Source organism: Cryptotermes secundus, unplaced genomic scaffold (genome assembly GCF_002891405.2).
Source record: "Cryptotermes secundus unplaced genomic scaffold, Csec_1.0 scaffold295, whole genome shotgun sequence".
NCBI classification, from domain to species: Eukaryota; Metazoa; Arthropoda; class Insecta; order Blattodea; family Kalotermitidae; genus Cryptotermes; species Cryptotermes secundus.
In genome coordinates, this window is record NW_019729213.1 from 357,175 (window position 1) to 371,117 (window position 13,943).

The following is a 13,943-nucleotide window of genomic DNA, read 5'->3' on the forward strand; positions in this document are numbered from 1 at the left end:
TCCCTTCAACATTTAAGAACTGCACTTCAGTATTATTGATTCTCTTACCAGTAACCGTTTTAATAATATTCCATGTGGTTTTAATTTTATTGTTAGAATTCGAAATTAATCCATTATAATAAAGATTTTTGGCTGCCTTAATGACAGTAGACAGAATTTTAGAGTAAGTTTTAAAATAGGATTTAAGGTTTGGATCATTACTGGTCTTCATGGACAAATAGACCTCTCTTTTATGTTGACATGAGGTCTTTATGCCCCTCGTCACCCAAGGGTGATATTTAATATTATTCATAGCCAGGTCCCGGATTTTGATGACCTGAAATTATTTTCAAAATGACCAGACTGTTGGTCGGTGCATGCATAAATAAGTGCACCTCCCACTAGTCTGTAGGATTTCAGGTGTGGTACAGTGCGTACAATCAAGTGCGCGCCGCGGCTGCAATTTGCCGTGAGTCATACCACCGCAGAACGGATGCAGTCGCGGGGAGTGTTGCAACTCCTCCCCGCGACTGCATCCATTCTGCGGTGGTATGACTCACGGCAAATTGCAGCCGCGGCGCGCACTTGATTGTACGCACTGTAGTTCTCCCTTTGGAGTCCTACGTAACACCTCCCCCAATGCTTTCAGAATGGAATTCTGGTCATCTTCATTAAGCTTATCCTCAGGATAAGTTTCCTTGAAGATAGCTGCCTTTATATTGGTCAGAGTCTCCTTCCAAGTCCCTGGGCCTTTTCAGAGTTCTGGCTGTTTCTGTATGGGTACTGCCCTCTGACCTTGGCCTCTTAAAGGGTTTCTCCCTGCTTGGACAAGCCTGCATTTCTTGGCTGCTGACTGCCCCCAGTTCCTGCTTTACTTGCCCCAGCTCTTGCCTTTTTCAACTGCCGTCTAGCGCATCCAGAAAAGGCTTTTTTCGCTAGACGGGGTCCCAAACCATCTCCTGCTGCAGGTGTGCTAGAGATACTAGCCCCCTGCAGTGGTATGTCAGTACTACTGACTCCCAAGAGAGGAGTTTTTGGTTTTACCTCAGGTAGGTCTCGAACCACTGGTTCATCCCTACCTTTGGCTGAAAGTTCAACAGCAGGTTCGCTGGTTGCACCTGGGTCCCTTATTGGTTCACCAGAGCTTCCAGCCCCCTGCTAAAGCATTTATTGTAGGGCTCCCCTTGGAGGGGGGTCCCTCTTCAGTTTAAGGTCCTTATGACTGGTTTCTTTTTTGGTTCCTCTCATTTTGGTCCCATGAGTCATGGGGATTTAAAAGGTTGCCACCCACAGCACCCCATGAATGAATGTATAAGGGGTGGGCCTTCTTGGCCCTTGCACTGCAACCACAGTGATCTGTTGTGCCTCCCCTTCTGATTATCCCCTCAGCAATCCTGTGCTTCGAATGAAGTGCAGGATTTTGTACGTGGGGACGTCGAAATAGTCACTTGGTTCCATAAAATATTGACCTAAGTGACAATCTTAAATAAGCTAAGGCCTCACGTTCACACAGGATGTGTGTGGCTGTTTCATTTTCTTCTTGACACCTCTCACAAGTTGAACTATTACTTAGTCCCAGTTTGAAGAGGTGTCCCTTAAGGTGGCAGTGTCCTGTAAGTAGTCCTACCACCCGTCGTAGCTGGTTCCTGTTTAACTTTAACAGTTCCTTAGCTCTTTTAGTAGAGGGTCCTCGTATGAGTCCCTCTGCTTGCCTGAGTCCATGCAGCGTCCCATATGGGTGGAAGGCATAAATACAACGGGGTGCTGCCTGGTGCCCCGAGGGGATCGTTCAAGACACTGGCTAATTACCACCCCAGTGCCATGCAACCCTCACAAGCCTCCAGGACCAAGAGTACCTGTTTGGGGGGAAAGTGGTATCCCAGATGATAAATGGGAGTGCGACACCAGTTAGTCATGAGGTTGTGACCAGGGTAACCTACACGAGAGAGTCGCCCCTGGGGGTTGCTTATGAGCTCCCCCATTCCCACCCCGCCACATGGGTTGGTCAGACCGTTTCAGAATTTTGAACCCTAAGGCTTGCAGCACCTTATCGGTACTCTAGGGAGGCAACTTGAATCTACCCCCATGGGAGTGCTCTCCCACATTTGTCCTGGATACACTGTAGTGATACCCAAGAGTCATTATGCTGCCGCATGGGAGGATCCGGTCATAATGCCATTGCTCTTTATGGGAGCTTAGCTGCCAGCCCTGGTAGGTCATACTTAATCAGACCCCGAGACTGTCATTGCCTGGCGGGACCACGAAGAGGTGTCCCAATGCATCCCTGGTCCATGATGCATCCCCACCAAAAACGCAGCCATGGTTTGGCCAACCTCATTGAGGATGGCGTCATTACCGCCTGTAACATGTGACATAAGAAAGTCACAGTTACCCCAGGGTCAAACCTGGGCCGCCCAAATGAATGATACAAAGTTAACTGAATTGTATACATTTTTGTGAAAATTTAAAGCAGTGAGACCAAAGGAATAACAAAGGGGAGAAAACGTTTGACTTACACAAAACAATTAGAATTATATCATACTGTAACACATTATGGCCTGTTAGTCAAATTTGAATATATACATTTTTTTAAGGGACCAAATAATGAAATGGCGTGAAGAGCGACAATCCCGTTTGATGGCTCGAGTTCTACATGACAGACAGGGTAAAGTTTCTTCAGCAATATTTGGCACCATAACATCTTCAGATGTAAATATAGGACCCACTGGTGAGATACCTCGAGCTTCTGTTGCATCTATAGTTAAAAGCAAGCCTCACAGAAGTAAGTAAAATTAATAACTACTTGGTGTTGATGCTGTAGTATTGTTATTGTAAACTCCACTTCAGTTTTCCAAAGATGAACCTGGGTCTTATAAGCTTATGTAAGCCATAGTATCTCACTTTGTTTCGCCATTCCACCCTGTGGGAAAATAGTGCATCTGTGAAAAATGTGGGGCTAGTGGTCTTGGCTTAAAACCCTATACCTCAGACAGATGGTGACTGCTTGAATTTGGTAGTTAGTTAGTTAGTTATTGGAGAGGGTGGGTTTCCCCATGCACTGAGACCTGTATTGGTCCATTGTGCTTCCCTCTATGATTTCTACCAGTCTCTATATCCTACCGGTACTGGTGCTTACCATCAGTCCCGCCCAGCCAGTGAGACTGGCTCTACTAGCTGAGAGGTATCTATAATTCCTCCCCCATCTACCAGAGGCATTAGAGACTGCTGTTGGGCGGGAAATGTCTGTTAATTTGGCTCAGTGACCTCCTTTGGAGATATGATGTTCTTTTACGTGCCGTAAAGCTACGACACGGGACCCACGGCTTAAAGTCCCTCCCGGAGGACTTGTTCCCTGAATTTTTCCGCCCTTAAAAATTCGATGACCTCCGCCGGGTATTTGAACCCGCGTGCTACGAGTCATGAGGTGGGAACGTTACCTCTAGACTACGGAGGCCGCTTTTGAATTTGGTAAGTTAGAATTATCTAATTAAAATCCAACTTCATACACAGTTTATTGAGATTAAATAATTTAGAGTAGCTTATGATAGGGTTTAATGACAGTAAATAGAACCCAACTTCAGTTACCTATATATGATCACTACAACTGCAATGGCTTCTAAGACACCAGACTTTGATTCAATGGATCTAAGATTCAGTATTGAAAGTGTAAATTTTTCTATGCACAAATTGCAGCCTTCATTTTTGCTTCATCTTAGTCATTATGAACATGGAGAATAAAAGGTTTCCACTGTGAGTATAATGTTCATATTTTTCACTTTAATAAATTATGTGCATATTTTGCAGCACGTAGTTTTCATGCTTACTGTCGATTTAAGTGTAATGAATCCAGTTAAAGTAACCATGAACTATGAGCTCCTTCACAGGAATGTAAATTGCATTTATAAAATAATTAATAGCATTTATGTTAATGATTGTTATAGATCCAAAAATGAGACCAAACGTTGCACCCGAGGTAAAGCATACCATAGCTAGCAAGTTACGGATGATAAAAGCAAATCCACTACTTGAAGCACGTGGATTGGTTACAAGACCATCGAAGAACAAGGTGGCAGAGAATAAAGCTAGTAATCTCTTAGCAGGAAGGAACACTGGACAGCTGAATGCATTTCCCTCAACATCTGCTGTAAAGTCCTCTCTGCAGCTTACAGCATCATTTAAGTCATCCTTTTCTTTCAAGAACACAGTAAAATCTATAGATTCAATTGCTAATGACAAACAAAGCAGTGGAGTTTATTCTGCATCAATTAAAAGATGCAGCTCTGCTCGAAGGTCACTCAGTGCTGATCCTCCACTTAATAAATCAGTGTTTACTGAAGTTGGTGATACCAAGAATATTAGAAGAATTCATTCAGTTGCAAATATTCCAGGTAAAGTGTTTTCCTTCATTATGAATCTGTTTTGTTTTGGAATGAGAGAAATAAATCAAAATTACATTCATAAAAGAATTAAAACGGATTAAGTTCAGGGAATACCTACTACCATTCATTTCATAGTCTTCTCTCATCCTGTTCCTTGTCCAAAAATATAAAGATTAAATTAACTGTAATTTTATCTTTTCTTTTGTGTGAGTGTGATGCTTGGTCTGTCACCCTAAAAAAATAATTTAGATGAGTGTGTTTGAGAACAGGGAGTCTATTTTCCCCAGTGTGTGAAATAAATGTGGATATTTATAGCTAAGGCTCTGCAGTCATCTCATCAGTGACACGGAAAACTGTGGCTGGTTATTTGAAAATTATTATATTCGAAATCTGTTACATACAAATATAATATTTTCTAATGAAATTATCATGCACCTGACACATGAAACTTTGAAGAGTCTGGTGAAGTAAGTTGTTTGTTGACTCCAGTATGTTGGGCATCATTTACAAATTTTGTGTGCATTGCAAAAATTCAGAATTACTGGGGTTTTGGACTTTTTCCATGTCTGGAATTTTAGGTAACAGAGGGCACAGCGTTTCGGAAACTGGATCTGTTTCCGTTTTCAGGTGAGAAAGGAAGACACCTACTCAGTTGGGTCCCTTAGAAAGAGCTAATCTCAATCACTTTCTCACCTGAAGACAGAAACAGATCCAGATTCCGAAACATCATGTCCTCTATTACCTAAAATTCCAAAAGATGGAAAAAATCCAAGACCCCAGTAATTCTGTGTGTGATCCACCATCGTCAGAACCTTTTAGAATCTAATTGCCAAAATCAGCTGTCCACCATTTTTCTACAGGAATTATGGCAATGTGCATGGTACCAGTTTGTTACAGAATTAAAATTAAAAAGTAAATCATCCATAATATTTTTATCAAAATTATAAAACCACATTATTTCACATCATGTTTGTATGTAAGATTACGAGGCTCATCCACAAAGTAAGATTCCCTGGGGCCGTTTACAGAAACAAAACACAATTTCATGGAAATATTTATTGCAACAGATACAGCAAGTGTTCAGCTATTTTTCAACATAATCGCCACCGGAATTGAGACATTTGTCATATCATACCGTGGGACCAACTTTTGAATACCTGTGTCATAGAAGTCTGCCACCTGGGATTGGAACCACTGTGTGACAATCATCTCCGCCTCTCGGTCATTCTCAAAACGCTGAAGCTCACCAGACAGGAATTTCTTGAGGTGTAGGAAAAGATGGAAATCACTGGGAGCGAGGTCCGGGCTGTAGGATGGATGATTAAACACCTCCCAGCTGAACTCCTGCAGGAGACTTGCTGTCCGTCGAGCCATGTGGGGCCTAGCGTTATCGTGCAGGAAGACAATACCGGCACTAAGCATCCTGCGCCGCTTTTTCTGAATGGCCCATCGCAATTTCTGCAGTGTTTCACAGGAACGCTCAGCATTCACCGTCTCACCTCTGGTCAGGAAGTCGACGTGGAGAATGCCCCGTCTGTCCCAGAATACCATGCACATCACTTTCCGCTCCGACGACGTCTGCTTGAATTTCGTCTTACAGTGAGATCCACTGTGACGCCAATGCATTGACTGCTGCTTGGTTTCTGGGGTAATGTGTGCAATCCACATTTCATCACCTGTGATGATCCGGTCCAGAAACTCGTCGCCATCATCATGGTACCACTGCAGAAATGTGAATGCTGACTCCATGCACTGTTTTGTGTCCTGGTGTCAGTTGCTTCGGCACCCACCTGGCGCACAATTTCCTGAACAACAGATGCTCCGTGACAATTTCATGCAACAAGGAGCGGGAAATTTGCAGGATATGACTGCTGAATTCCGCAATTGTGACGCGATGATTCTCCATAATGCGTTCCCGCACAAGCTCCACCAGGTCGTCTGTAATGATGGATGGCCACCCACTGCGCTTCTCATCATGCACACTTTGTCGACCTGCTGAAAATTGTCTGCACCAGCGACGCACCATCTGCTTGCTCATGACGTTAGGCCCATAGACGATGAATTTCGATCGGCGCTATGCTCTGTGCATTGAAAAACACTTTATCACTGACCGCACTTCACAGTCGGCGGGAGTTGGAATAAGAGCCTCCATCTTCAACAGCTGCAACGATGCTACTGTGGGAACGTGGGAAATTCCGTTTGTGCATGCGCCATGCTATGTCGTTGCTCTATCACTTACGCGCAGTCGCTTTGCGCAATATAAGGTTTGCTAGCTGTGGGATGAGTGGGAAACTTACTTTGTGGACGTGCTACGTATTTTGTACAGTGGTTCCTATTTCTCTCTGCTGTGTTAAATAGTCATATCTGGTGGTCGGTTGAAACAAGATAAATACATAAAAATGTACACATTTATTTTCAACCTGCACAGCCTCAGAACTACAGTGAGCAAGAGTTGTATACGTACACATATGTAAATTCAGATACATACATGTATACGCCCATAATGTATACCCATTACATTACTCTATCACTGCCCAACCTTACATTTTTCCAGACTCATGATATTTAAGATATTGTGAGTGTTTGCTTTCGTAGGAAGTAGAAATATTATGCTAGTGCATTATAAGCATTTCATACTTCCCTTTAAACTTTAGTAAGTTAATTGGTTGCAGTGTTGATATACAGATGCTATCTGCTGAAGCGAGCATTTTCCACTCCTGGTTTCGTTTCGTCTCAAGACTACATTAGGATCTGGGACAGCTCAGTTGGTATAGCAACTGACTGCAGACTGAACAGTCAGGGGCAAGATTTATTTCTCCTACACAACGTCCAGACTGGCTCTGGAGCCTTCCCAGCCTTCTGTCAGAGGCCTCCTGGAGGCTGTTTGTTTGGGGTTAAAGCAGCAGGGTTGTGAAGCTGACTGCTCCCCTCCATGTAGTGCTGAGGTCAAGACTGATGGCCACTCCCCATATGTCTGCATGGCATTGTGCTTAATTAATTATGCACAGTGACAACTTTACCCTTCTTTTACCAATTTTACCTTATGAAAATACATTGGCTTTATCCATGTTAAAAATTAATAAACTGCAGAACATTGTGGTTGATTTAATATGAAACTTCTGTAAGTTACAGATCTAAAAAATTCTGTTGTTAAAGAGGAAACTGAAGAGCTGGGTGGTAATGATGTGATTTTTCCATTGACAAATACCCCTCAGAGAGCAGGAAGTGAATCACTTCTGAAGTCTTCAGGAAAAAAAGGAGCGCCGCCACCTTTGTTGAATGTGTATACACCCACACCAGACATTATGAGGTAGAATGCAGCATAAAATTAGAAAATAACACTTTTTGCAGAAGGTTAGAAGAAAGATTTGTCTGTGCATAAGTAGATATTTTTGTGATTAGTTACTAGCCAAAATTCTCTATTATATGAGGTCTGAAGTGAAATATCACAAATTTTGACCTTTTGTCACATATTTTAAGGACTAACACATTTTCATGTATTTTGTCTATTTCTCTGTCCACTCTTTGACACCTAACATTCTATTGTATTTGCATTAGAGACCCATAATAATATTCCCCATACCAGAATAAGGTTTTCCCAATCTATGAGGGTAGCTAGCCTTATGGTTTCTTGTGCTTTGGAAAGAGGACTTGTGGATTATGTTTACACCCTGCAAGTAAAGCAGATCAGTAGAAGAAGTACTGTGCTTTAAATCAGCTGGCCAGTTGGAGCACAGCAGGTATAATAAAATATTCTTTTACACAAGGCTGGTGTGATACCAATCAGTAGCTGAGGGTTTGCTTGTCTGAACACTTGTCATTCACAGGTGTGACCATGGCATTGCTCAATTCCACTAAATTGGGATAGCATCTTACTTATGCCATCCTTCCAAATCCTTTTCAGTTCATTGTTCACCATTTGACAGTACATAACCTGAGATGCTGAAAGAATTGTAAAATCAACAAAAATAAATTGAACAAATTTGCATATGTTCCACATTGTTAAGGTAACAGTTCAAGATCTTGGTCCCTTTATAATGGTTTGCAATGTCTATTTGTTTAATACTGCAATATTTATGATTATAGGAAAAGTTTATCTGATTGGCTGCACAAAAGAGGGAAGTCATTGGGAAACTTCCATCACTTACATTGTTTTGGTCTTAAAGCTTCTAACATGACACATGGAAATGAAAATTTTAAGCAGAATCGTAAGCCACCAACAGTTAATTATGGAGAAAACAAGATGATAGTGGTGGAGGAAAACCATACATCAAACACTGGGCCATCTGCACCAAGAAGTGACCAAGAAATCTTTGCCAGTGAAGAACATACTGCTTCCAGTTCTCCAGAAGAGGATAAGGAGAATGTATGTGCTGGAAACTTAGATCTCTTAGTCCAGGATGCTGTGAAAGATCTCCTGAACATTGTTCATATTGTGAGTATAAACTATATACTTTATACAGTTTGAATTTATATTGACTAAATAGCGAAGACGAGTATGTGGTCAGAAGGAAATAAAAGAGTTAGAAGAGTCATATTTTATGGTCGGGAAATGGAGTAATACCTTGGATTCATGAAGATAAAAGTGTTGGATATGAGATTTGCATGGTGGTGACTATGAACAGTATGGTCCCATGAGTTATAATGCCATGTATTTCAGAGGAATATACCACCTCCATTTTCAGGGTCAAAGAGTAAGATTGCTGTCTACTTTTGCTGGTTTCTTGCATGGCTTATTTTTGAACCCTGAGGATGGAAGTCATATGTTTCTCCAGATTATTGGGCTGTGTCTGAACTACATGGCATTACAAGCTAGAAGACAATACTCTTTATGAATGTGAAGTCCTCATTGACATTTTGAGGCCACTTAACCTAACAATGAATACAAAAAATTCCAACCTATAGCAAAAGGAGTTTCTTTTAAATTGCATTCACAGAGATATTGTCTTTTTTCTTTGTCTGCTTTATGCTGAATCACACTGCAGTAGTGGAGACTAGATGGCTAAACTGATGGCCATGTTAAATATACTTGTACGCTACTTAACACTTGGAAGGCTGTGGGTGCATAAACAAACACATCATCCTCTTGAAGCCATCATTGCAGAATTGTGTCCTTGCATGTACGATAAACTTTGTACAATTTTTTAACTTGTCAGATGGTGAAATTTTTATCATCCAAGCTGTTGTAGGTGCCATGGAATCTTGCTGGTTTCAATATTTTATGTTTAGATGGTATGTAGGATCATAAACATCAAAATCAAATTGAGAGCTTTCCAAAGATGGTGTGTATGTCTCATATGTAGTATTAAGAATTCAAGTGATACAGGTAGATGGATTATTAGTGTTAAATATAATATTACAAATTTACATACTGATTTTAGAAACTTAGATAAGTGTCAGCATTTTGATAAACTTTGAAGACTGAATTAACGTTAAGTTCCTGAATTATAATTAACACATTACAATATGTATTTGTAATGTGCTGCTTCATATTACTGACAGCTGTTTCCATGTAAATATGTAACAGAAGCAGTAAATATAGTTTTACCAATTTCATGAGTCTTAATTATATTTGGTCAGATATAACTGCCACTTACTCTAAATAATAATTTTATAGGGTTATCCATGGAATCAGTGTGAAGAATGGCTGACCATGATTCGCAGATTCTGTCCTGGTATAAAGGAAGTGCCCATATATTGGGAGTGTGTAGCTGCTCTGGAAGAAGCTAGAGGAGACTTCAAGTCTGCAGTGGACTGCTATGAAAGAGCAATAATACGAGGAGCTTCGGTAGGTTTGAATAATGAGTTTGTAACCTTAGAATTATAAAAATATATTTAAAACACATTCTTCATGCAATGTATCCATTGCCATGATTCTGTGGAAGCCTACCGCAATGCTATCCAATCAATGTGGACCATGGCAGCTGCAATGCCCATTGGGTTGCATGCTGCTAGCAACAGCATATAAAGATGCAGACCCCTGACACACCAACCAGTTGCAGCATGCTTACATCCAGACAGCTTATCTGGAGCGCAGAAAGCAACAGAATGTTTCCTAGCAGCAACACCATCAATCAATGCAAGGAAGGCCAGCCAGCTCATAGCCACCTGGCCACCGACGCAAGGAAGACAAGCCAGCTTGGAGTCAGCTGGCTGAAGATGCAAGGAAGACCAATGAGCCAGCCTGCTGCAGCCAGAGTTTCACCGGCATTCATCAGGCACACTATGTCTTACGACAGTAAGTTATGGCCCTTTTCAGGGCCCACAACACCTCCCTGGTTACTGCACACTCTGCTTACCTGCTCATCTGTATACACTTCTTCTCATCATCATCATCATCAGTAATCTGTCAGACGACAGATCCACAGTCTCTTCCAAAACAATTCCTCCACTTAATGTGATCTAGAGCTTTCTCCTTCAAATGACAGTATCCTCTTCTGTCCCCAAGGTCATCCAGCATCTTCTTATGTCTTCTTCCTCGTCTTCTTGTCACTTCTATCCGCCCCTCTATCTTTCCTTCAATAACTTCTTTTAGAAGGCAGTTTCTGCGTAAAACATGACCAATCCAATTAGCCTTCCGTTTTCTTATTTCGTGTAGGATATTCCTCTGCTCACTGACTCTAATTAACACTTCTTCATTTCTCACATAATCGGTCCAACTTATCTTCTCCATCCTTCTCCAACACCACATTTCGAAACTTTCCAGATGTTTTTGATCTACTGCCCTAAGTGTCCATGTTTCAGCCCCATACAGAGCTATGCTCCAAATGCAGCATTTCACTAGTTTCTTCCTCACATTTAAGTCCAATTTGCTGGTAAAAAGATTCTTTTTCTTGCTAAATGCAGCTTTTGCCATGGCAATCCTGGATTTAATTTCACTAGTACACCTTCCGTCATCTGTTAACAAGCTACCCAAATATTTAAAACATTTCACATTCTCCAGTTGTTTTTGTTCCATCTTTATTGTGACTGGGGTTGGTTGTCTCAAAATTTTCATTACTTTTGTTTTCTCCACATTCATTTCACTTCTAGCGGCAATAAATGTCTGATATAGAAATTTACATGGTTGTCTCTCCAGGTACTGGACCCGATATCCCACAGTTTCATTAAAAAATATTATATAAACTCTTGTCTATAGCTTCAGCTATAAGTATTAGATTGTTTGATTTTATTTTCTTGCATATGTCATATGAAAAATTATTGTGACTAAAAAACATCTTGAGATTTTGATGGACTTAGAAGTTTACATTAATTTATAGAATGCCATCTGTATGTTTATATGCTTCAACAGTGCCTGAATGGTTGGAGAGTCTTTATTCATATTAAATATAGTTTATCTATCATAGATTGGTGCCCAGTGAATGCAAACATTCTCTCTAAAAAATTGTCATAAATGTGCTTACGTAATTCAAGTGATTCACAAATATCAGATAAAAGATCTCTGCAAAGTTTACATTTTCAGAATATGAAATTTCCCACAATTCTCTCTTCTTCTGTTATTGCTGTATCCAGTGACCTAATCAGTCTAAAGCAAGATGAAATATTCTTTGAGTTTTGCATCCTGTTGTGTTTATACAAGTAGAAAATCTGTTCAAGACCATCAACACAACTGTCTAGTACTTTAACATGTTTCATTTAATCCACTACAGGTTCTGACCCTACTATTGGGTCATCCTTAGGTGGTACAGTACTTAAATATTAGTTAATGAATCGTCTGGCCATTCATTTTATTGAATGTGTTTACATTTGATCTGTTATGCAGTTGGATAATTATTGCATAGTCGAATAATAAAATTTAAGATATAAATAAGAAATATGAAAGTAATGAAAGTTCAATATAAAGTAAAAATAAAAACTAAAATTATGTATAACTGTAAGGTAAAATATACGTAAAGTATTTGTATGTATATACAAATATGTATATGGTATGCATGTGTGTGAATAATTATTTATTTCTGAATAATTATGAACCTCTGTGTTATATCTACATACTTAGACATGTGAGGTTGCTTGGTTGAAATACTGATATTAAATATGGCATCTAAGACTTGTAATGTTGACGTAGTAGCAGCACTATGTTGTTTTTATCAGAGCCTGTGCATGGTAACTATATTTGAGTGTTGTCTTTTTGAAGTTTTCTTAATTGCATGTGAAGTAAAGTTGATGTTGATGTGGTATTATGTGATTGTATGTGATACTTTTCTATGTTATGCTGTAGTTACTTGGTGTTATAATGTGTGGTGTAGTTTTTTATGTGCTGATTCCTGGAATAATCTTCCATTTTTAGCCTACTAAGGTTGGTGACTCTCTTGATCAGTTGATGGAAAAATTCAACATGCTAAATCTCAAGTGTGATTTGGGAAATGACGGAAGCACCAGTGTCAAAACACAACGTAAAAATGTACTTGATGCCCGTAACGTTTTTAAATCATCCATAATAAAATTTGCATTGCAACAGAAAGTTTTAAGAAGGTATGTATTATTTTCACACCTATAATATTTATAAAAACCAGCTATGAGAACCATACAAATATTATGTTTCTGGACATTATCCATCGTCCTCTCTTTATCTAAAAACAACATCCTATTTATTTTTCTAAATACCACGTTTTGGAGACTGGATTCTGTCTCGCTCTTCAGGTAGAACCTACTTTGTTGGGCCCAGTCGATAGAGCTAGTCCTATCTCCGGACCTTATTTACAAAGACCATCTTTGTAATTTATTTTAGGAGCATTAGTAATAGGTTGTAAATATATTTTTAATTACAGGAAATGGCATTTCATCTTGCATGATACACAGCAATCAGACCCTTTGGACCCTGGTTTTTGTGTATTCTTTTCCTCTCTTCACAGATCGAATTTACTTTCTTTTCTTACCAAGCAGGCTGGCTCAAGCAGTGACACTTCTAACTCGTATTTCAAAGGCACGTAGTTCGAATCTCAGCTGGACACTAAATCCTGAGTTTTTCTTTTTTTCTTTTTTGTGCTTTTCTCAGTCCCTCTGGGATAGTGCCTCATATTAAGCCACCACTGCATCCTTCCACATGACTTCTGGTTCATTGTACACCAACATCCATTCATTTGATGCTGGTATACTTAGGTACTGAGAGCATCAGTAAATAAATTACAATTATATAATCTTATTTCTTGCAGCCTGAGTACTAATCTAAAAGTGGAACCACAGTCATTACATTACGTTGTCACTCCAGTACGTCGCAGCACAAGAGCTTCTCTATCTTACTATCGTACAACTCCTAGATTACAGTGTGTGAACTCGCTGAAGCAACTGGATTCAGATGTTCGGAAGTCCATGGTGTTCCAGCCAAATCCTGCACTTGAGTCCTAATATCTCTTCAGGCAGCTTATTGCCATGGAACAAACTTTGCTTCACTGGAAATACATACTCCAGAATAATCAAAATAGAAGTGCAGTGTATGGTAGACCTTTGAGTAAGTTTGTTGTAGTAGACACTCAGTACTTTCTCCTATCCTCTTTAAAATAATATGTAATATTTAAAAATATATATTTTAAATTGATATTTCGTTTTATGTTGTGTTCTAATTTTGACATGTGAATAAATTTGATA

At 39.9% G+C, this 13,943-nt stretch overlaps 1 protein-coding gene across 2 annotated transcripts in view; it reads left to right on the forward strand.

Annotated features, from left to right (window-relative positions):
- LOC111865407 overlaps positions 1-13,893 on the forward strand; it is a 17,208-nt gene extending 3,315 nt beyond the window's left edge. Inside the window, exons 2-8 of one of the 2 annotated variants that reach the window (XM_023853406.2) lie at positions 2,574-2,761; positions 3,921-4,367; positions 7,485-7,668; positions 8,445-8,793; positions 9,976-10,146; positions 12,646-12,830; positions 13,511-13,893. In XM_023853406.2, coding sequence (XP_023709174.1) covers positions 2,574-2,761; positions 3,921-4,367; positions 7,485-7,668; positions 8,445-8,793; positions 9,976-10,146; positions 12,646-12,830; positions 13,511-13,703 — 1,717 coding nt within the window. In that variant the 3' untranslated portion in view covers positions 13,704-13,893. The remainder of the gene's footprint in view (positions 1-2,573; positions 2,762-3,920; positions 4,368-7,484; positions 7,669-8,444; positions 8,794-9,975; positions 10,147-12,645; positions 12,831-13,510) is intronic. The other variant, XM_023853407.2, reaches the window with a different exon arrangement.
- The last annotated feature ends 50 nt before the right edge of the window (positions 13,894-13,943 follow it).